Below are 22,959 nucleotides of genomic sequence, written 5' to 3'. Positions count from 1 at the left end.
AAAATGAACAGTTGTGTGTAGGTTTAAGTTCTATTTATTCTTCTCATTAACTTGCTGAGACAGGAACTAAAGTAATTGGAATCCGTTAAACCGGGTTTTATTACTGTAACCAGATCCAGTGTGCACGTTTGTCCAGTAGAGGGCAAAGAAGCACAGCTTTTGTTAACAGACAACTCCTTGAATCCCAAAACAGACAGTGACGTCTGCAGTTGTAGCCTGAACGATATGCCTAAAATCCAGATCATCCCAATCAAACACAACAAGCCTGGATTATCGTGTTTTCATTGTCTGCCTGCGTCAGCTGAGTCATTTGCATATGTCCTTATTTCAATTTGCAAACATGACAGCTTTTCTTTATGGGAATCAGTGTCAAGGCCCGCCCCCACCCCTGTTCACTCACTCAGCCGGGCCTTCTGTCTGCTAAATGCCACGGCAGAAGCATCACTATTAACATAATGAAGCTTTGGATGTCTCTTTCCCACTGCTGCACTGAATGTTGGCCATATGGCGAGGACCTGAATGGGAGAAAGTGGTGAATGTGAGCTGAGGCGTGTCATTTAATGATTAGCTTCCTTAAATCTGTGGCTTTGCTTTTGGAAAACAAATATTTCTCCAAATTACTGTTGTCATTTTGTTTTTGTTGTAATAACAGAAATCCCAGCTCTGCTCCAGTGTTTGCCTAAACAGCAGTGACTTAGCTTGAACCACAGTTTGTCCTCTTTTGTACTTGGGGCTTTCCCAGACACCGCAGGAGGGTGGGAGGGCCTCCACATGAATACAAGGACCGTGGATGAGCAGATGACCAGCAGGGCCACTCGACCCACATGGGTCCATCCACGAGGGCTGAGGTCTGGTCCCTCAAAACGTCGGGCAATCATAACGAACCCAAGGTGAAAAGCTGTGATGAGCGCTGTGATTGATCCTGACTGTGTCTGCCTCGCTGCACATTCCTCCAGTTTGTCGACATATTTACCCAGTGTCTTGGCGCACGGCTTGCAGCCGTACTTATTTGTGTGTTTAGTGGCACCAATGTTAGCCCCCAGAGTCAAACCGGCGAGGGTAATGGCCACTGTCCAAACAGAGGCCTTCTGTGGGCTCAGCAGGGGGTCTGACCTGGAGGAGGGGACCCGTGCTCCGGCTTGTTTGGAGACTGCCAACAGTTTCAGCTTCAGACCTGATGGTCTGAACAGATGAGCCTGCAAGTTTGAATAATAAATGTAGCTTTAATAGAAACACCTTCATATCTATGAAGCCTTCTCATTTATTAGTAATAACAACAACTAATATTTGTTTTCTGTTTAACTGAACTGAGAGCCGTGTCATGTTTTTCTCCTGTAATATAATATAACACCTGTGTCCAGCGGCTCAGGGCTCTGATGCCCAACAGGAATGTCATGGGCTCCTCTGAGGGTCAGCCGTCGGTCACCCGGCACATCTGGACTTGTCATCATTGTCCAGATCTGCACAAAGACGACCGTTCCCGACCGGTGTCCAGCGACATCCTGACGACAAAACCACGCATTGTTTTATGCAGACACCTCGACACCTCGGCGTGTGCGCGGGCTGAAATGTGTGTTTACGCGTTAAAGCTGGACTGTGACGGTGCCGCCGGGGTCAGTGAGAGTAGATAGGGTGGAGAATGAGCGTGTCAGCGTCAATTACTTTCAGGTCAGGGGTCGTAGTCACGGTCACCGCTGCGCTGATCTCCACAGCTTCTTAACTGATTTTAAGTGAGTGACCAGATGTGGCTGCTGCTCTTCAGTTTCATCAAGGAAAAAAAAACACTGGTTATTTACAGGCAAGTCAAAATGATCTGAAGGGGAAAACCTCACACCCGACGGCCCATTTATTTAAGCGTATCCCTTACAAGTGATGATTGACCGCCGCTCACCTGCTCGTCTGGGCCGAGGGGCCGACGGGCGAGGGGCTAATTTAATATTGCCGCGTTCGGCTGCGTGCGTGCTCGTCTGTCAGGCGCGATTCATGACTCAGCGCCGCCGGATCAAAGTGGAGGCTGGTGCCGGCAGGTCACGGGGCGGCGGCAGCACTCTCCTGTCACGTCCGGCACGGCTGTCACACCAGCAGCCCTGGGGGGGGGGGGGGGGGGGTACCACCGCTGAGTGATGGCCTCGGGCCAAAGCTGAATCCAGGCTACATCCGTGATAAGCTACTATTATTATTGTTATTATGTGGGGCTTGACTTTTACACTTGACCTACTGTAGCTACAAGAAGGAGATTTTCAAAATAAAACACAGTGCGTGTGTTTGAGACTCTAACAGAGGGACCGTAAAGTGTCACCGTCCCCTCCCCAAGCGGTAACAGGAGAGACCCGCAGCATGGCCCCACGGCACCAGTGTGCGCTGCCATTGAGCAGCTCCTCTGAAGCAGGAAATCTCGGCCCCGGCAGATGGCGGGGCCGCGGCCCCAGAGGCCCGAGGCAACGCTACACCCTGGGACCCGGATACCTAATCACGCCCTGTTGAGTCTCTCACCTGCTGCTCCGCCGCTCACAATGTTATCTCATCTCCCCGGCCCTATTGTGGCTCGCGGCGCGGGTAATGGCAGTTGAGGGAGCCGCGCATCGCTGGCGCGGAGGCTCCCGCTCCCTGGAGAGCGGCCGGATCCTGGGAACTCTCAGAGTAATCGATCCCGTCGGCGGATCCCGTTTCTTGTCGCGGGGCCCGGCAAACAGCTAATGTGTTGTTTGAGATTAAGCCGCAGATTGCTTTGATTTTCGGCGCGGCCACTCCTTGAAGGGCCCTTCCAGGAAGAAAAGGGGCGACGGCGACGTTTGACGCGAGCTCAGCTCAAGCGGCAGCGTTTTCTCATGCAGCAGAACAAAGCCCAGCAGCGTAAACTCCGACAAAAGTGTCTACAATTACTTTTAATTCGTTTAGGGATGTTCTCTTGTTTTGCCACAGTGGGAAAACATTTCCACTCTTTCACCAGTTCATAAAGTGCCAGAGGGCAACTCGGCCGCCTTGGCTGACCACACTGGGTCGTATATTGAATACCCAGCTCTCGACACCAAACCACAGTGCTGTTGCTGCCGCTGTTGTTGTTGTCGTTGTCGTCTCTTTCCTTCTATCCGCTGCGTCAGCTTCCACTCGAGTCATCATGAGAAATCGCCCCGTTCCGGTTCCTGCGTGAGCTCCGTTCCCACCATCACAGTGGGATGCCGTCGCTGTGGCCCAGTGCTCGTCCTGCGTGAACCTCTTCAGAGCCATAGATGGGAAAGTGGCCTGCTCTTAAGAACAGAAGGGCTGTTTGTCATATAAATACATGATTCCACATCGCGTCCAGATAAGATCTTTGTGTGGGATTTACTTGTGTGTTTTAATGTGTGGACACTAACGGGGTAATTTTAGTGAAGCCAGGAAGTGTGGAGGAGACGTGTGTCGTTACCAGTTTCTGTATCAACAGTAATATATCTTATTGTTTCTGCAGCCGAGGAGAGAACAAAGGAGATGAAATGAAAAGAACGTGTCCCCGCAACAAAACTGTAAAGACTGTAGTCACTAAACCGCCGCGTATCCACAACACAGGTGATGATTTTCTCTGAAGGTCACTTCCCTCCCACCTTTGACACCTCTGCAGTTCTGGAGAGGCAGGATATGAGTCAAAACGCTCTACATTACAAAAGACCAAAAGACTTAGAGACTCACATAAGTGGGCGTTAACGTCAGTCCCACCTTGTGTGCAGAACATACAGGGTTTGGAAAGGTTTTCCTCTATTCAGAAAAAGCAGAACTGACATTTAATGAAAGACAACTTAGATGGAACGATGGACAAAGACGCTGTGATCAGCTGATTTATCTGTTGCTTCAGTTTGGATTTTGATAGTGTGAGATGTAAGAGTGTTGTTTACATGCAGTATGTTGGTGTATTGACATTCATTCTGGGCCTCTATGTCGTCATTGGGTATCATGGCCCCGTCTGATCTTGTTTTTCCTCCTGTCTGAGAACCAGACGGAGGGTCTCGCTGCAGCAGGAGTCAAAGTGACACCGCTGATAACCCCGCGCATTGTGCGTCCCGGCCGCTTCGCGGCGGCGTGGAAGAAAAGCGCGGCGGCGATAGCGGCAAATCCCAAACACGCACCCAAAGAAAAAACAAATCCCACATTTTTGTCCCGCTAAAACAAACAGCCCATCTCCTTATCGGACGATAGATTGCATCTGCGGGACCACCACAATTCAAAGACAGGAAACCGTGATGTGTTGTAATGTTTTGCCTCGGGGACTCTTGGCATTTTGCAACTTAAAAGAAAACACACTACGTTAAAAGAGCTTAAAGACTGTAAACAGTGATAGTGAAGTTAAATAATTGGCTAATTTATCTTCCTGCTGTTCAGTTATTTGTTCATATGCGAAGCTTTTATAAATGAAACAACACAAACTACTCGGTTTATAAAATGTATATAATGTATATCAGTGCTCAGCACCAGGGAGTTGGAGGCTCCTGCTTAACTTCTATCATCGCTGTGATGACAACGAACCCGACTGAATCAATGTTAAACGACAAAATTCTCCATCAGGCAAATCAAAGGCCGCTCTGCGTCCCGGCGAGGGCCCCCCGACATAAACAGCCATTTGCTGAGCAGCAGCGTACACTTCCCCTGCTTCCTGAGGGGATCGGGCCACGCATCAGGTGGAGCCGGGTCCTGCAGGCACGTTCAGCCACATGTGGATCCCAGTGGTCCTTCTCTCAGCGTGCTGTCGATTCAAACAGTGAACGGGGGCTCGGAGATGTGGACACATCCTGGTCCTCATCCATCTATTGTTGGAGCAGATGGCCACCTTTTAGCTTTGCTGTGTGTGAGCCATTAAGTTATTCAGAGTCCTGAGTGTTAATTAGACGGAGACCTCTAGATTCGCTGGCTCTGTTCTGGTTGTTCATCAGCTACTCCTCCATCCTCTGTAAAAATCAAGACGCGCGCACGCTTTCCCACCATGTCCACTTAATTCGGTGGCTTCCACAGCTTATTTCTGATTTCCTGCCGCCGGACTACAGAGGAATATTTCTGGTGGCAGCAGCCCAACGGCAACAAACAGCTGACAACAGGACCCGTCAGCGCCGCGGGAAACGTCCGAGTCAGTTTGAGAAGCCGCGGCTCTGCACGGGGTGCGTTCGAGTCCCACTGCAGACTCGCATTCATCCACTCACGTCTTACTCGGTGTTTTTCTTAAAAGCTGTGCTCCAAGGGAGTTTTTTTTATACACTATGTGAAACAACCACATTTCACAGGCTGGTTCACAAGAGCATGAAAAGATCCTGAGGTCAGAGCCACAGGATTTCAGCTGAGCTGTAAAATGTGGATAAACTCGCTTTGACGTCTTGTAAAAGTCTGGTAAAGTGGAATAATTAGGACGTTCTCTCCCAAACTGACATTAGTCTTCTACATAAGTGAAACGTCCTCAGACTGATCATCGCCTTCACACACATGAGGAATCCGAGCTTTTTGGTGATAGAACAGGAACATGCTCCACAAAGAGATTCTCAACTTGACAAGAAAGGAAAAAACACAGTGAGGAACCAGGACCACGTCGTCATGCAGAGGTCGGGGCAGGCGACCTTTAAGGACCCCAGGAAATCTGGACGTTTTCCGTAAATACGGCGAGAGACAAAGACATGTCAGAGGATCTAATCAGAGAGGAAGGAGCTCCTCCTCGCCTCCACCTCTGCTCCAGCAGCCGGGACGCTTCCTTATTAGTGTTGGCATGCGGAGGTACGAGGCTACCTGTATCCTTTCTGGCAAAACGCGTGGACTCGGAGACGCGAGACAGAGTGGAAGCGGAGGTCACGGTTGTTTCTGCTGCCGTTCCTGCATTTATTTCAATGTAAAACTCACAGGAATTGCTTCGTATGGTTTTTTTTGTAATATTATGTGTTTTCCACACACCAGCTGAAGGTCACGGTTTGTCCAGAGCCCCTTTTGTTCAGCCTGATCATTTTAACAGCGGGCTCCGACCCCAGTAATGTTATACAAACGTCACTTTGCGCATAAATGGCGGCTCCTGTGCCAGAAGCGAGCATGTGGCCTGTGTGCGCTGCCAGAGGGCCCTTTGTGGACGCACAGAGGCCTCTGGTCAACAGGGTCAGGCTCAAGAACACGCCGAGACACTGAAGCGACGCTCCCGCTCACACACACGTCTAAAAAGCTTCTGCAGGATGTTTCACAATCTGTTGTTTCCCTCGAGCTATTTATTACTTGATTTGGCTCTTATGCAACGCTTCGAGGAACAAAGTTCTATGTGTTAGGGCGTTTTATTAATTAAAAAAACGCCACCAGAGCAGATGTATCACGTGGGCTTTATCAGCAGTGAAGCTGCTGACGTTCAGGCGGGCGGTTTATTGCCTGCGCTGAGATAAACAGGCGGTTTGATCAAAGAGATCGCTGGAGAGTCACATTCCTCCGCAGTCGTCACCTCAGAGGAAGTGAGTCGCGGTCCGGCCCCAGCGAGCGGCCAGGACAACAAGCGGCGCTGCTTTTTCATCGCTCGTATTCCTGCGGCTCCGAAGCCCTGCAGCTGAGCTCATCCCCAGACATTAAAGTTTCTTATTATAGTCCCTGTTTGTTGGGAGATTTACTGTTGTGTTTGTCTTACCCACAGAGCAGAAAAACACCCAGGACGGAGCGACGCGGAGCACATACATAAATATTGGAAAAACACTGTGAGCATTTGTTCAGATTTAGGATCTGGATATTTAAATAACATAATTACATCATGAATCCTGATCATCTGTTACATGTATCAAACTTGCTTACATCATAAAAAATAACCTAATAGTGACATCGTTCATCAAAACCTCAAAGTTAATGCTTTGATAGTTTCAGAAATTTAGTTTTATGAAGCATCAGAACTAAAAGCCCTTTTCTTACATAGCTGTTAAATGATATGTCATTATGTAACCAAGCATGTTAATAATAATAATAACAGTTTGGTAGTAGTTCAGAGCAGATGTTTGGGGTAAGTCTGACCGTGGTGTGAATCTGAAGCACATTCTGCATCCTATAAGCTCTCCGAGGACGAATAAAGGCTTGTTTGTCTGTGAACCCGAAGCCTATACAGTCCTGTTTCATGACGCGGCCGGCTGCCATGGAAACCAGCGTCACAGATCCACCCTCTTGCTCTGACCCCTGTCTTTGGGGGTGGCACACTTTCCCCGGGGGACTTCACACACAACATCTGCCCTGTCTCCTCCACGCTAAACCCTCAGACCTTCTGGACGGCCTCCTCGCATTAAAGGCCAGCCGCACACACCTGCTGGGGGGGTCAAAGGTCATCGCCAGAGCACGACCAGGCCACATGGGAGGCACGGCTCCCTTTTTTAATCACTATGAACAAACACTATGAAGTGGACATTAAGGTTCATACTGAACTTTCTGAAGGCAGCATCAGACATACACTCACACATAGTCTTCTTCGTTGGTGTAGCGTCCGGCGGCACCGCTGCCTGTGGAGACAGAAGGAGAGGGCGTTCCCCGGGGTGCTCTCTGAGCTGCCTGCTGCCTTGCTAAGGCCCTAAAGGAATCACCCAGCCCTCATCAATCTGCCTCCACATTCCACAATGGCTGACAAAGGGACTGCGCTCTCTCCGCAGCAGATGGCCTCGCCTCGGGCCGTCCACGCCAAGCTCCCATTGTTCAGGCTGCAGGGTCTGGTGCTGCCCCTCCCTCTGTGTCAAAAGAGGATACTGGGGTGCAGGAGCTTAGCGTCGCTGAACGCCTGTCTGATATTTCATGCACTTTGGTATAAATTGTGAGCCATGTTGCTGAATATGTAATTCCAATATTTAAAACTGATCCTTGATGCCACAGAACTTCAGTGATGCTGTATTTGATCTACTTTTGTCAAAATACATTTTAGGGGAAACAGCTGTTCTTTCAATTCTACAACATAGTGTTTTTTGTTTGCTTTAGTACGACTTTAACTGCAACACAATCGCATGTGCAGCTTATGTATCACTGCAGGACCAAACCAAGCTCCAGATGTAGGTTTGAGCTCAGATAAAGTTACACAGAGGATTTTTTTGGGGGGGTTAACGCCACTTTTTGCTTGTAGGTCTTGCAACAATTTTATTGCCTTTTCTGTGTGGCGGGATGTGAAGTCTCCTTTATGATGTGGGATTCCTTGAACGTGCTCAGTAAAAAGACGCGGGGGCTTCCACTGACTTCATTGAGCCATTAACGTAAAGCTGCCTGCCCATTAGGGAGCACGCAGCTCTTTGCACAGGCAAAGAGCACGCATGCTCTTTGCCTGTGTTTAACACATCTGTTGTCCCCTGTGTCTGCACAACCTCCAGACAGGTCTGTTCACACAGATCCTTTTATTTGGCTCTGAAAAGCCCTATGAGGCTGATAGATGGTCTTCATTCCAGTGGAAAAGGAGAGCGGGATAATGGGAAGAATGGGGAGCCACCGTGGCGGCGCGCCCCCTGCTACAAGCCCCTCCGCGTCCTTTTAAAGCGGCTCCTCTTAAACAGTCTGATGTTGAGCCTAATCATGTTGAAAGGACAAACCATGTCTAAGCACGTTTTATTTCACTTAATAGCTCAATAAATAAAAAAAGTGGAAATATTGCCACAAATCTATTACTGATATCAGCTGTTTTGGCGACTGAACAGTTTTCCTTCTATGACGATGATGATGATGTTACCTTCTTCTTCTCATTCCTCACACACTGAGGCCTGGACAGTGTAACGGGGTTCATGGGTGCGGCGTGTGTGGAAGGTCAGAGGATGTTTACTGCAGCGCGTCAGCGTCACTCATCAGGACAGTGCAGGGATGAAACAATGTCCTATTTAAAGATGGCTCCCTGCTATTTCTGAACTGGAGACAAGGCCAGAGGAGGTGGGATGGAGCGGGGAAATGTTGTCCATTCAAGGCTATTTTAAGCCGACTTCATAAAGTAAACCCTTAGCGATGCTGCTGACAATGAACCCAAGGATCTCCATACGCCTGTTTTATCAGCCAGAACGGTCACCAAGGCTTTAACCTGTGGTCCAAGCTTCTCGTCTCTGGCTGTTAAAGCAGGAGGAACTCACCCAGCGTGTCGTACCTCACGAGATGCTGACGCCGGAACCTTCTCCTTGATGTTCCCTACTTCATTGTCCGTAAATCAAAATAGACACTTGTGGCCAGACACAATGGGCCGCATTGTTGCCCCCGCGAAAGGGGAGCATGTGCTCGGCTAATGCCGCGCTCGCAGCAGCCAGCCTCCGAGACAACTTCTGCATTCAGCCTTTGATTAAGGAGCGCGGTTATGCATGGGTGACTTCCTCCAAGGTGCCTGGAGGTTGTGGGAAAGGGTCAGCGAGCCAGTGCGGGGGGCCGGTCCTACCTCAGCGAGTAGGCTAGCACCACAGCTGACCCGCACACAATGCACGGACCACCGCTGGCCTTTCATTGTTGTCTTCAGGGGGTTTGTGTTGTGCTGTCGGTGCGAGGATGGAAGGCACAAACTGGTCTTCTGCTTGTAAATCTGAGGCTGTTTGGGAGCGAAACGTCTCTGTTTGAGAATCACAACCCAACCTGCACCTGTGGCCGTCCCCCATGGGAAATCAAGCTGCTTGTAAGCAGGACTAATGCTTCAGTTTCTCACGGATGCTGCAGAAGCCAAACGGGGCTCACTCTCCCAGACGCCGGCCCAGAGATGCGTTTGTGGCAATCTTAAATCTTCACATTCGCTCAGCTGAGAAAGCCTTGTCTTGTCTTGACTGGCTGACAGGATGATTTGCATTTACAGTTGGAAGTTTTGTCAGCAGGAAAATAAATTCCTGTCTCCCTATTCTTCCCATGAGCTCCTGACAGTAGAACAAGGCCTCGGCTAATCCATTTAATATGAGAGGATCAGCCCAGTTGGACCCACCACAGGGGATAAACCGCTGCTCTGTGGGATGGAAGCTGCTCTGGTTCCTCGACTGGAGCCGGGCCAAGAGTGGTGCCAGAAATTAATCCCAATGACAAGCGGCATTGCCGCCTCCGGCCGTCCAACCAGGTCGGATGTGAGCGGCTGGAAGCAAGGTGTGTGTGTGCCAACCTGTGTGTGTGTGTGTGTGGGGGGGGGTCCGGGTGATGCAGGACTTCCTGACAGGTGGGATGCTGAATGTGCTGTATGTGGCAAACCCTGCTTGGCCTTATTACTCCTCTCACTCTCATCCTTTAATACGGAGGCCTCCTGTCACTTAACGCCAGATTATCTCATTTTAATAGCAATTACCAAATCATTACAATCTAAATGAATGAGATCACAAAAACACTGACCTCAATAATCATCATCAATTTGCCTATTTGATACGTTTAGTAAGGAATAATATAAACTGTTTTACACACATTACATGAACCACTGTGTGTTCAAACAATTTCCACAGTGACTTTGACAATTAGCCACAATTTACTATATTGTCTCCCAGTGTTTTCACATGGCCATAAAGTAATTCAGCGTCCCTACAGTCACATCTGCTTCTCATTGTCGTGGCTCCCTAATTTGTGTGGCCTCTCATGTTGCTGTATATCATCCCGCTCCCTGCAGAGCCCGCTCTCGGTAAACAAAAAGCCATGAGTGAACTTTGCCTCTCTGCGCTGCAACAACACAAACTAAGAACCCACATGAGTCATAAAAGCAACAAGAGGCGGGAGTCTCGTCGTTTGGGGGTGATTGATCTCTCTGGCTGCTAATAGACCTCGCATTCTTTAATATGTCGGCGAGCAGCAGATGTGCTGTGTATTAGGGAGCCGCTCGTCATCGTTATCTGTGAGACTCAGTGTAAGTATAAAGCAGTATATTCCACAGCTCTCTGTTCACAGAGCGGCTGACGAATCTCCAGGCCTTCCTTTGTGCTAGTTTCCATTTGTTTGGTATTTAGAGGCCCAGGAAGTAAAGGGAGTTGGCTGCATCCCAACAGGCTGAGTAACCAGATCCTCTGAAGGGACGGCAGGTAGTATTGTGAGGGCTTTCTTCACCTTCCTACATGAAAGCTTACAGCAGGAGGTTTTCACAGCATGGCTTTAGTTGAACTGAGGTACATTAAGGGTAAAACATCCTCCAAAGTAAATAGCTAACTGTGTGTCAGTGTCCTGCTAATCCATCATATTTTCCTTGATTCATGTTTGCATAATAAGGGAATGGTCATAACACTCCATGAGTTGAGGGGGCATCCGGATTTGAACCGGAGACCTCTTGATCTGCAGTCAAATGCTCTACCACTGAGCTATACCCCCTGACATGAGGCATCAGTAATGTCTGCAGCAGGGAAGGAACAAGGGATTTACAGTGGATAAAGACAAGCTAAGGTACATTAAGAATAAAAAAATATAAATCCTATGAATACTCATAATACTGAATACTAAAGTTGTGTACAACTATCCTGGTTGTATATAAACAACATGTTTCCTTGATTTAAGGACATCATCATGTTTTCCTGATTCATGTTTCCATAAAAATGGGAAAAATACTACAGGTTGAGGGGGCATCTGGTATTGAACCAGAGACCTCTTGATCTGCAGTCAAATGCTCTACCTCTGAGCTATACCCGCTGATACTAGCTCAACCTGATGTCTGCAGCTGGGATTTACAGTAAGGATAAAGACAAGCTATGGTAGAAAAGAAAAAAAATTGTTAATCCTTTAAATATGAAAACTCATACTACTGAATAATAAAGTTGTGTATAACTATCCTGGTTGTATATAAACATTGTGTTTACTTGATATAAGGACATCATCATGTTTTCATAAAATTGGGAAAGTACTTTTACCCACAAGTTGAGGGGGCATCCGGATTTGAACCGGAGGCCTCTTGATCTGCAGTCAAATGCTCTACCACTGAGCTATACCCCCTGATAGGTGGCTACTGTAACCATCATATCTTTCTAATATATAATGCAGTTGCCTTCATAGCTAAATGTATGTCCACAGATGAACTGTAACAAAAGGGAGGCTGCACAATGGACGCACACAACGCTCCCAGAGTGTAACCTCAGCAGTTTCCCACCGGGGCCTCGGTCTCGCTGCAGCTCGGCTGTGCTGCCCCGTGAGAGTCCAACACATCAGTCTGGTTTGTCATTTTCACAGTATCAGATCCCACAGCTCTATTCTTCCAGCACAATACACACACAGATCGTATCGGCGCACCTCTTCATGCTTCTCAACATAATAAAGCCCCGCATGTAACACTGGTGAGAAGCGAGACAGCGAGCAGGAAACCATGACCCCCCCCCCCCATCATTCATAATTCAGCCTGTCCAGTGGCTTCTTTATACAATTTGGAGCCACAGTAGTGAGACTGTAAAAGACTAGACGAGGCTAGAGGCCGACCAATTTAATGTGCCAATCATCCCAGAGCAACAAGAGCCGGCACAAAGAGACAGTGCTGGGAAGCATTAGACTGACAGAGTGGAAGTAGGGCAGGAGCAGGGGGCGATGAGCCTGAACAGTTATGCAAATGGCCCCAGTTCTCCCAGTTATAGAGAGAGTGAAGAGTGAAAGGGGAACAATTATGAAGGGAGGGGTGGTCTTTAAAGTAGGACATCACGCACCAGCTGTGTGCTTCCTGTTCTCACTGGATCCGCAGAGTCATGTTTTCCATCCGAAGCCGAGGCCTCCGAGCGCCGGAGATGCTTATTTAACCAAGAAAATGAGAATAAACTGTATCGCTACGGACGCGTCAGCTAACAGTAACACAGTGATAACGCGATGTGACTCAGCCTGTGGCCCTCCCCCCTTCCTCCCCCCTTCCTCCCCCCTTCCTCCCCCTCCCCTGCAGTGATTCACACATTAGTTGTATTTAAATGAGAAAGAGCCTGATAAGCGGACAGACAATTAAAAGCACCTCCGCGACTCCACTGTTCGCTCTTTGTCTGCTGGGAGGAAGGTGGTTTCAGGCCACAGGCACTGTGGGACCTCGCCAATGGACACAATGGGCCGTTACCACAACACTGGAGCTTTTCACAGGCTGTTTAATGAAGCCACCAACTTGTCACCTCCCAGAATGTACTTTAGACGGAAATACCTCCAAGCTGTCAGCGGCTCCTGGAGTCCCACGAGTACTGGGTCGGCAGAAACACAAAGGTTTGTCAGGAGGAGAGACTTGTGTTGGTCTAAAATAAAGCATGACGTCATCAAGCTGCTGTTGTTTTGATTTAAATGTGGTTTCCATGCTTCCATCCTTCTGCACTCTTCAGGTCCTGGTCCTGAGTGAGGTCCACTGAGCCGGACAGGTCCTCTCCCTGCAGATCAATGAAAACACCTCCTATTTATTTGTCCGAACCTTCTGAGGCCACGGTCCCCGGCCACGTTCTTCTAGTGTTGCATGAAGGCGGAACCCGAAACCGAGTTCTAACGAGGCCGCCCCGTCCCCTGGCTCTTACTTCTGGTGTGACCCGAAATCCCATTAGAGTTATTAATGTGTCCACGATGGGAAAATAAACAGAACCCAAGACTGATGCCACTGCTCCAGTTCCTCAGAGGGCGGCCTGCGTAACCTGAACCCCGGTTCTAAGGAATCAGTCGAAATCACAGCTGCAACAATGCGGTGAACTTGAATAAAAAAGTGTATGTTCAAGTAATATTGTAATTTGACTGATCGATGATCTTTTTTTTTGTTTGTTTAACACGTTACTACAATAAATAAGAAGACCACTTCAGGATTAGGACACTGACATAAAACAGCAGGTTCAAGCGTGAAAATAAATAAATACTTGACAAAATGGAACCCATCCAGTGGAATGTTTAAAGGAGCGACATTTTTATTAAACGGAAATATTATGAGTCAAAGAAGGATGTGGATTGAGCTAATGTCTTCCACATGTGTGAAGAAGATGCTCACACGCCACGCAGCTATCGAATTATAGCTGACATGAAGCAGAGCTGAGGCCACACGTGTTTCCAGTTTGTGAACCAGAGGCGACGACTCTCGGTGCGGTCCTCGCGTTCATGATGATTCTCGACCTGCTGTCGACTGTTGTTTGTGGGTTTGTGGGCGCCACAGTGAGGACGTCCAACCTGCCTGGAATTCACTGGACGAAGCTCCAAGATGAGTTGAAGATTTGGGGGGTGAGGGTTGAAACCGAAGGGGAGGCTGGAGCTCAAAAGACCCTGGAAAAGCGTATTTTTTCACTTGACAGTTTAACAAGTGACGTTGTTTTCAGCATTTTTCAGCCCAAAGGGCTTAAAGGGCGATTCCAAGGTGGGACGAATGCTCTGCTGGCCCAGTAGAAAGCGGTGGTCCATGGGAGAAGAATGGAGGCCACTGGGACGGCCCCTCCGCCTGGTTTCTTACAGTTGCTCCTCACAGCCTTTCTAGCCACACTTTCAGAATGTGAACAAAAGCCTGCGTCAGACCCACAAAGCAGCGAGGCGACTCATGTTCTGTGTGTCCCGGGGTTCGAAAGAACCCAACACCTGGAGGTTTGAGAGTCCCCTTGTAGACGTTTGAGGCTTTTTAGCCAAACTTTGGACATGAATATTCTCCGGAAGACGTCGAGTCAGAGATAAATTTGCTTCCAAAGATATTTGAGTGGATACGGGCTGGTGCTGGTGTGTCTGGTTTTACTGGGAGCCGGGTGAATGGCTCCAGCTGCTCGCCGCTTCCTTTGGTCTGCGTTCCCAGCAGCAGACGGGCCGCAGTTGGACGAGAGACCATTTGAATAGCAAGTGTTGAGGAACGGCCAACTGTTTAGAGAACGCACAAGGTCACTGGAGAACAATAGTGGCTGTTTCTGTGGTGAACACCCGGTTCACACTCAGCTCAGTTCAAAGGGCTTTAAAAACAGTAGGTTGAGTGGAAGGTGGAGGACGGGAATGCAAAAAGAATCTAGATGTTCGTGTAAATACAATGTAGTCAGGAGCAAATTGAAATTAAAAAAAAAATGAAACCGACACATGCACACGCATTTAAGCGGACACGCGCAGATGAAGCGCTGTGATTGCTCCCCCACTGGCTGCCACGCTGCGTTCAGGGACCTCCCCCGAGGCGTGGCCAAGACAGAAGCTTTTATATTTCCCCTTGTGACAAATTACTCATTTGCGTTTCAGCTGCGCGACGGAAGGGAGCCGTTATTTATATTTTTGTGTTTTTAAAGAGAAAAAGAAAAAAAAAAAACAACACATGGACTTTGCGGTGGAGATTATTTTAGTTTCTTTATAATCTTTAGTTATATTAGGTTTGGAAATGTTGAAAAGCAATGGGAAGAAGACGGCCGTCTCCGTGGGCAGCGCGGCGTTTGTGTGCCTGCTGCTGCTCCTGGTCGCCGTGCAGCATCACCGGGTGCACGTGGCTCCGGAGTCGGATGGAGAGGAGGCGAGGACGCGGCCTCCCCCGCGAGACGCCGCGCCGGAGGAGAGGGAGGAGGGAGGGGACGCGCGGCCCGGGGGCGCGGGCGACAAGAAGGGGTTCTCGGCGTACTTCACCAAGCTGACGCGCGGACGCAGGGACGCGGAGGGTCCCGCGCGCCCCTCCGCCGCCGCCGCCGCCGCCGAGCCGCCTCCGGCAGAGGACCTCAGCGCCGATGACGTCTTCATCGCCGTGAAGACCACCAAGAAGTTCCACCAGTCCAGGCTGAACCTGCTGCTGGACACGTGGATCTCCAGAAACGCGCAACAGGTAATTCGCCTTTTCATGCGTAATCGTGAATACTGCGCACACACACCAAACATGCATATGGGAGATGACGGACTTGCCTATGGGCCGATTTCATTGTTTGTGAATAATAGACCAATATACAGACACAGGTGTTTGATGGTTCCTCTACCACATCTGGAGCAGCCACACAACCTTCTGCCGAATTTCCTCTCCTCTGTCACTTTTTATTCTCATCTGAGTGATGTCCCTGAGAACGGACGGTTTCCCTCTCCTCTCTCTTTCAGTCCCCCCCCCTCCTCTCCCCACTCTCTATTATCCCCTCTCTTTTTGGGTGTCCCCGTGAATGCCCCCGGTGCAATGGATGCCTCACAGCACCGGCTCCAGCGCTGTCCCCCTTCCAGCGACTAACAAAGCGTCTTTCTGAGACGGGGAAGAAAAGCCTTCCCAGCCCCTTGTGTCCCCCTCTCTCCATGGGAACGTGGGAGCTGAGTCTGGGTCAAACGCACTAAGGATGGGGAGACGGGGGGGCTTCGTTGAGGGGATGCCTGCGGGGACAAAGCACCTATAGGCAAGTCTGTGCTGGGAGTGAAAATGTGCTTCAGAAGGCTGGATGTGCTCGTCTTTTATCTGAAGGATCGGTGATGATGTGAGAGCAGATTTAAGATGCGTTTAAGATGCAGGGAAATGGCAGAAACACCCACTGTCCCCATTTGCGGAGATGCAATTACCTTCACGCTTCATGGCAAACCGGGCCGCGCAACATCTGCCCGTATGCAAAATGCCTGCGCTAATTGCTTGTAATTGCCGCAGTGGATGGTGTTGGTTAAGCCGGCCGACAGAGCTGACAGCAGGGTTCGCCGGCGGGCAGCTGGTGGGTGGCTGTGCGGGACAAAAAAAAAAAAAGGGGGGGGGGGGGCGCCACAATGCGGGAGGGAGTTCCTGGAAGGAGGGTGCCAGGTGGTCGGGACAAGCGAACAAAGGCCGGCCCTAATGCCGGCCGCATGATGCTCGCCGTTCCCACCGTCTGCTCACGGGCCCCTCTCCCCGGGCCCGGCTGCGATTCCCACGCTCGGCCGACGGGCCGCCTGTTTACGGCTCACCCTTTCCGAGCGGCGCGCTCGCTGGCTGGGTCTGCGCTGTTGCGGATCCAGTCGTTATCTCGGGCTGTTTACGCGAGAACAAGGAGGGCAGATTATCTCTGTGATAGCGGCGTTGACACAATAAATCCTCATCCTTGAACCCATTCAAGGCACAAGAACGTCCTCCCATGTGCAAAGAGTTATCACCTTGGCAACCCTTTGTAGATGGATTCGTGATAAATGTGTGGTGATTCAGCTTGTGCCAGATGTTTAGGAACTTCTGACGAACCTCATCCGTGTCATGGACCCTCTCAGCCTCTTGCTGAGCTTTTGTGTTCCAATAATTCCCCCCATGCAAACGTACGAGAAGTGCCTGGAAGGCTGGTGACAGAAGGGGAAGGGTGGAGGTGTCTGATAGAATAGGGGGAGTCTGGTGCCCTTCCTTCCCGTGCAGCTGGAGACAGCCAGCCGGGCACCACGCTCGGCCCAGACGGGCCCTTCCTGTGGTCAGGAGGACACCCTGGCCTCCATCCACTCCTCGCCCTCCCGCCTCTTATCTCCCCTAACCTCACCTTCCAGCTTTTCTGTTAGCCGCGCGGAGTAAGTTAGTGTCTGTGTTGGAGACAAAGGCGGCAGACGCGCTCTTCTCCGGGAGGTTGCACTTCTTTTTAGTTAACTCTCGCAGCTGTATGCAAATGCTGGCAAACATGTATAGAATTTACCCAGTGGAGACTTTACCCAGCTTGGAAACTCGCAGCATTGTTCCATTCAAGCGGCTCCGGCTCAGAGGGGGAAGGAGGTGAAGGGGGGTGAATGGCCACACACGGATCCTGATTTTACTAATCAGCGGTGAGACCCCCCCCCCCCCTGCCTCTCTTCTTTCTTGTCAGCGCCCTGACAGCTGCCTCGGTGATTAGGCCGTCCATTCAGTGGGCTTTAAAGCAAAGAGCGCCTGCTCTGTAAACGGGTCGGGCACCTTTTCTCCAACCCCGGAGCGGGAAGGCGCCGGAGGTCGGCCCGGCGGACCTGCGCTGGCTGACGATCCGGGCCGGGGCAGCGCCAGCCGGCGTGTACGGACACGTGGCGCAGATAAGGCAGCGGCAGGTGCTGCCTCACCTGAGGCCAACGGTAAACAGGGCGCCGGCGGTTACAGAGCCGGCGGCCTTTTCATCACCGCCTATTCACCGGCTTTTGCACCTGCTCAATGGGACCTATTACGAGGACAAGTCTAACCCCCCCCTCTCCTCCCTCGCTTCTTTTAAAGTGTCTTCCTGCACCGTGCCCTTTGTTGTTTGCCCCGTTTTATGACTAACTGCTACAGTTAACAGCCCTTTTGAATGGCGTCCGCCGCACAGCAGCCGCGGCAAGGCGGCTCGTGTCAGATCTCGGGCGGCAGCATATTCGTGCGACAGTTTTAGCGGCGTTCGACACGTTGAGGCCCGGCAGCAGGTCCAGCGGAGGGCAGGGGGGCGGACAGTCTGCCTCGGCCTTTGTTCCATGTCTGGGATGCTCCGGGGCGGCTGCATCGTTGCCATGGAGAGGCTGAAACGCCGCACAAAAGGCCTTTATTGGAGCAGGGGGCTGTTTAACTCCGCTGCATAAAAGACGGGATGATTGATGCTAATCACACCAGGCGTCATAGGAGGAAGCAGGACGTCGAATTGGATCGTGTGACCGCTTCACATGAGCGGCTCCAACCACTTCATAGCGGATTTTATAGAGCAATGACACTCACGCGTGATCTCCCCCGTTTGTTCACAGACGTACATCTTCACAGATGGAGAAGACGAGGAGCTGAAGAAGAAAGTTGGTGAGTTTGATGATGGGAATAATGATGCACATTGTTCAACCAAATCATTTTAAGGTCATAAAAAATCAGCTTAGAGCTTTTTTCCCTTCATGAAAGATTGTTGTAAAACACATAAAGCCTTCATTGATGCTAATCACCCTCCTGTTGCCTTCAATGTCGCCTCAGGGAGTCGTGCAATCAACACCAACTGCTCTGCAGCCCACAGCCGACAAGCTCTGTCTTGCAAGATGGCGGTGGAGTACGACAAGTTCATAGAGTCCGGGAAGAAGTAAGCGTCGCGCGTCCGTCTCCTTCAGGTGCCGATTTTCACGTTGGCTCGAGCGTCGCGCTCACTCGTCTGCTCTGTTTGTGCAGGTGGTTTTGCCACGTGGATGACGACAACTACATGAACGTCCGGACTCTGGTGAAGCACCTGTCCCAGTACCCCCACACCCAGGACATGTACATTGGTAAACCCAGTCTGGACCGGCCCATAGAGGCCACCGAGCGGTTCGGGGACAACAAGATGGTGCGTAGATTAAAACAAGGATTAAACATGATAAACATAATATTTCAGGCATTAATCAGATGAAATTACTCTTTTAGAAACCAGTCAACTTCTGGTTTGCTACCGGAGGCGCAGGCTTCTGCGTGAGTCGGGGTCTGGCGCTGAAGATGAGCCCGTGGGCCAGGTGAGACGAGTGGCGCTGGTCGGGGGGTGAGGCTGGTTGTGGGGTGAGGCGTGAGTCATCACCACTGACCCGCTCTGTGTCTCTGCAGCGGCGGCCACTTCATGAACACGGCGGAGAAGATCCGTCTGCCCGACGACTGCACCGTCGGCTACATCATCGAGTCGGTGCTGAAGGTTCCCCTGACCCGCAGCAACCTGTTCCACTCCCACCTGGAGAACCTGCAGCAGGTGTCGAGATCTGAGATTCACAAGCAGGTGTGTGTGTGTGTGTGTGTGTGTGTGTGTGTGTGTGTGTGTGTGTGTGTGTGTGTGTGTGTGTGTGTGTGTGTGTGTTTGTGCGCGCGCGCGTGTGTGCGCGTGTGTGTCTCCATCCCCCTGTCGCTCATGTCTCTGCTCTGACGTCTCCTCCAGATCACCCTCAGTTATGGGATGTTCGAAAACAAAAGCAACATCATCAGCTTGAAAGGGGCTTTTACTGTGGAGGAGGATCCATCCAGGTGAGGTTTCCCGACACATTCGAGCCGACTCTTTCCCGCGGCTGTGCCTCTGACCTCCTCCCTCTGTTGTCCAGGTTCAGGTCTGTGCACTGTCTGCTGTACCCAGACACCCCCTGGTGCCCCCCTCAGGTTGCCTTCTAGGGACGACCGCTCCTCCCTCATCCTCGTCCCCCATCGCGCCTCGGTATCTGAAAGGCTCGTGGGGACCAGTGTTCGGTATCGGACCGCGCGGCTGCTGCCTTCTCGCTGCAGCGATCGCGGTCTTTAATAGTTTTACTGGGCTGCTGTGCGGCCTCATTTCGGGACGATTTCCTCCTGGCCTGAGCCATGACCTCGCCCCACAATGCCCGGGCGGAGGCCTGCGGCTCCGGGCAGGAAGTAGCTGTCAGCATCAAGCTTTGCAGGCGATACGTCGAGCTTCGTGTTGTATATGTTGCTTGTAAATGAATCTGCAATTCTCATAGAATGTATTCTCTCATATTGAAGCCTTCGCGCCAGCTTTATTAACCTGTTTAGCTTTTGGAAGTTTAAAGCCGTGATAGTCTGCATGTGTGGGCTGTTTGGCTTTTAACATTGGGTTTACTTTAGGTCTTTTAACTCCGATGACTCCGGATAAACGCTCTAATATGAAGATGTTGTGTTTTTTAAGTTAACAGTGTTATTTCTGCCGTAACCCTGAGCTGGCTGAGAGCAGGTTCGCTTCCTTTGGAGACCTAATCTGAGGTATATCAGGACAAAGCACTTTTACCTTATGACCTAATTTATGTCTTTTCATGACATGCTTCAGATTCGTGTCCAAACTAACAGAGAATAACCCCTCAGAATCTCACCATTTTGTATTTAAAGACTCTCATTGCATTGGTTACAATCAGGGAATCGTAATGAGTGGACAAGATTTCGACCTGGGGTTACAATCAGCTTTTGAATCGCTTTCGTAAATGTATATGTGTTCGCTGAAAGATTGCACAGTTGAGTTTTATATGAGCTGACGTTCGCTCCTGGGTCGACTCCCGCGTCCGGCGCTGCAACAGGCGCTTTAAATTCCAGTAAAAGAAAAAAACGGCGGCGTCCACGTAACAGGCTGTGTGTAACCTGAGCCTCCGTCTGTAATAGTTTGCACAGGAGCCTAACGAGGCCGTCTGATCCCGCCCTTCTCGTTATTAACGCCAACGTGCTGTGTTTACACACAACAGCGCCTATTTACTGTTGAGACCCGTGACGTGGGAAACGAACAGGAGCAACGTCAGCGTTTCCACACGGAGGTGTTCCTTCACCTCCGTGTCGCCTCTCACCCACATTGGGTCGCGCTGTACATCTGAATCACAGTATTGTGTACTGTGTTTAGTGACTGTATATGTTTAGATTGTGCTTAAATACGCTGTTAATGACTCGGATGTGCTTTTTTTGTACTGCTTTGAATGACTGTGGTGTTTATTCTCCAGTATCTGGAGGCTTTGAACAGTTCATTCCCAATTCGGACTTCTCAGGGATTATGAGCTGATCCTGGTGTTACCCACTGTGGGACCCGCTGTGGGACCTGAACTTTAAATAAAGGTGCATAACCTGACATTTCTAGTCCTGTTTTGACTTGACTGAGCGGCTCTTTTTTCGCAACAGACACTTTTATGCAACTTCCTAGAAAGGACCATAACTTCTCCTCCAGTGCACAAGTCGCCAACTTAGTGAGAGACATAAAATCCAATTAGACATTAAACACGACCTCGTGACACTTCACAAGGCAACCGAGCTCTTCCTCCCTGTGCCCGAGGGCAGAAACTGTGAAGTTCAGCATTTAGATTCTCCACAAGTTGTTATTAATGTTTCCTTCACATGATACTTTGTCTTTGTGGAATAAGTACTAAAAGGGCTAGGATATCTTACACAAACTTCAATTCATGCTTTGCTCTCTTAATTTCATTAAACCCGACAGAACCCTTGAACAAGACACAAACATCCCCACTTTCAATTAAAGCAGAGCTTTCTAATCATACACTGTAACAAGTGGTTAAAATCTCATCATTTATTGATCATGTTCGTCTTCAGCTCGCTAACAGGACGAGGAGGCTGATCTCTCTTCTGTCTCTTCACCCATGGGAAAACAGGGGAGTGCGGCTTAAGTGGAAACCTCCTGTGTTATTAAACGAGCGAGCTGCGAACGTGCGAACAGCAACAGGATCAGCAGCAGTTTGATCCCTCGCCACAAAGGCTTCCATGTAAATATCAAACCGTTCGAGTGCCGGTTTAATCTGATGCCGATCTTCAAAAGCTCAGACTCTCATCCGTAAGCAGCGTTTTCTGTAAAGTTCAACTGCATGAGATCCAGATCAGCCGTCTCACCTCGTCCTCGCAACACAAACATCTGTCACATCTGCGAGCAACTTCCAGCGAACGGCAGTCATTACGCGTGATGACTGTCGTGGTGGTTTTTTACTGTTTGTCTTTTCTGTCAGGTTCCCGAACCGGCGGCTGCAGGATAATAAACACAGACAAGCACAGAATTAGGTAGTATTTATCCACGTCCTACATCAAAGAGGGCATTTTAACAGTTCTCCAGCCGTTAACGGCATCATTTCATCATCATCATCATCAGACATGACTGGTCTTGAGGATTTACAGTGTAAGGCAGGTGTAAATGTGCTGCTTTGCATAAGAGAGAGAGAGACTGAACAGGCTCCAACCTTCACCTGTCTGTCGACGTATCCGCTCATCACTCACTGGTGAACGATCCAGTATCCAAACGTCTGTCGTGCTGTGTCTACGCAACAGGAACGACCCCAACCCGAATAAAGGAGCGTGAAGGGTCCTCTGTCACCCTCAGTCTGACAAACGTCTGGGCTTGACAAGCGTGACTGATCAAATCTGCATGAGAGCAAGGCTAAGTTATTGTGTACATCACAAGCATCGTGTAATTATGTAAATATCATGCAGGTCAGGTCAGGATCAGAGCATGTGATATTTTCACGGATTTCACTTTAAGTTCGTCTGTGATTTCAGGCCTGTGTCAAGACGGAATCGCCAGAAACACTTACGTAAACACAAACACCTGCGCGTGCTTTCTCGCGCCTCCCGTCAGCGCTCTTAAAGGAAATGAGAAATTTCACAACTCCGCAAAGTGTCTTTGTCTTAAACAACGGGTTCAACCGTCTGTGAGAAAGAAAAAAGCAGGCGAGCGGGGCGGGTGGGTTGGAGTGGGGGGGCGATGTGATGGAGCGCGGACAGGGGGACATTCCTCACGGCGCAGGGGATTACAGAGACGCTGGCCGCTGGCGCATTGTCTTCATGACTCCCCCTGCGCTATATCAGTCAGTCTCCAATTAACAGCC

At 50.1% G+C, this 22,959-nt stretch overlaps 1 protein-coding gene and 3 non-coding genes across 4 annotated transcripts; 1 reads left to right on the top strand and 3 right to left on the bottom strand.

Moving 5' to 3' along the window:
• Positions 1 to 11,151: 11,151 nt before the first annotated feature.
• trnac-gca (transfer RNA cysteine (anticodon GCA)) lies at positions 11,152 to 11,223 on the bottom strand. The gene has a single exon. It is a non-coding gene; the product is annotated as a tRNA-Cys (tRNA).
• A 243-nt stretch (positions 11,224 to 11,466) lies between these two features.
• Positions 11,467 to 11,538, bottom strand: trnac-gca (transfer RNA cysteine (anticodon GCA)). Its single transcript has one exon. It is a non-coding gene; the product is annotated as a tRNA-Cys (tRNA).
• Positions 11,539 to 11,766: 228 nt separating this feature from the next.
• trnac-gca (transfer RNA cysteine (anticodon GCA)) lies at positions 11,767 to 11,838 on the bottom strand. Its single transcript has one exon. It is a non-coding gene; the product is annotated as a tRNA-Cys (tRNA).
• A 3,182-nt stretch (positions 11,839 to 15,020) lies between these two features.
• On the top strand, positions 15,021 to 21,203 carry lfng (LFNG O-fucosylpeptide 3-beta-N-acetylglucosaminyltransferase). The gene is made up of 8 exons (XM_029158848.3): positions 15,021 to 15,601; positions 18,421 to 18,469; positions 18,635 to 18,737; positions 18,824 to 18,977; positions 19,055 to 19,140; positions 19,229 to 19,394; positions 19,551 to 19,636; positions 19,711 to 21,203. Exons 1-8 carry the CDS (start codon positions 15,170 to 15,172, stop codon positions 19,775 to 19,777), a joined length of 1,143 nt encoding a protein of 380 aa, XP_029014681.1. The 5' UTR covers positions 15,021 to 15,169; the 3' UTR covers positions 19,778 to 21,203.
• Positions 21,204 to 22,959: the final 1,756 nt, after the last annotated feature.

This window comes from Betta splendens, chromosome 8 (assembly GCF_900634795.4).
Source record: "Betta splendens chromosome 8, fBetSpl5.4, whole genome shotgun sequence".
NCBI lineage: Eukaryota > Metazoa > Chordata > Actinopteri > Anabantiformes > Osphronemidae > Betta > Betta splendens.
Note: the sequence above shows the minus strand (reverse complement) of the source record. Positions and strands in the feature narration are given on the sequence as shown.

Coding starts and splice junctions, on each gene's coding strand:
- lfng (XM_029158848.3), top strand. CDS start 15,170: ATGTTGAAAAGCAATGGGAAGAAGACGGCCGTCTCCGTGGGCAGCGCG. Junction 18,738..18,823: donor TTCATAGAGTCCGGGAAGAA/GTAAGCGTCGCG, acceptor CTGTTTGTGCAG/GTGGTTTTGCCACGTGGATG. Junction 19,637..19,710: donor GTGGAGGAGGATCCATCCAG/GTGAGGTTTCCC, acceptor TCTGTTGTCCAG/GTTCAGGTCTGTGCACTGTC.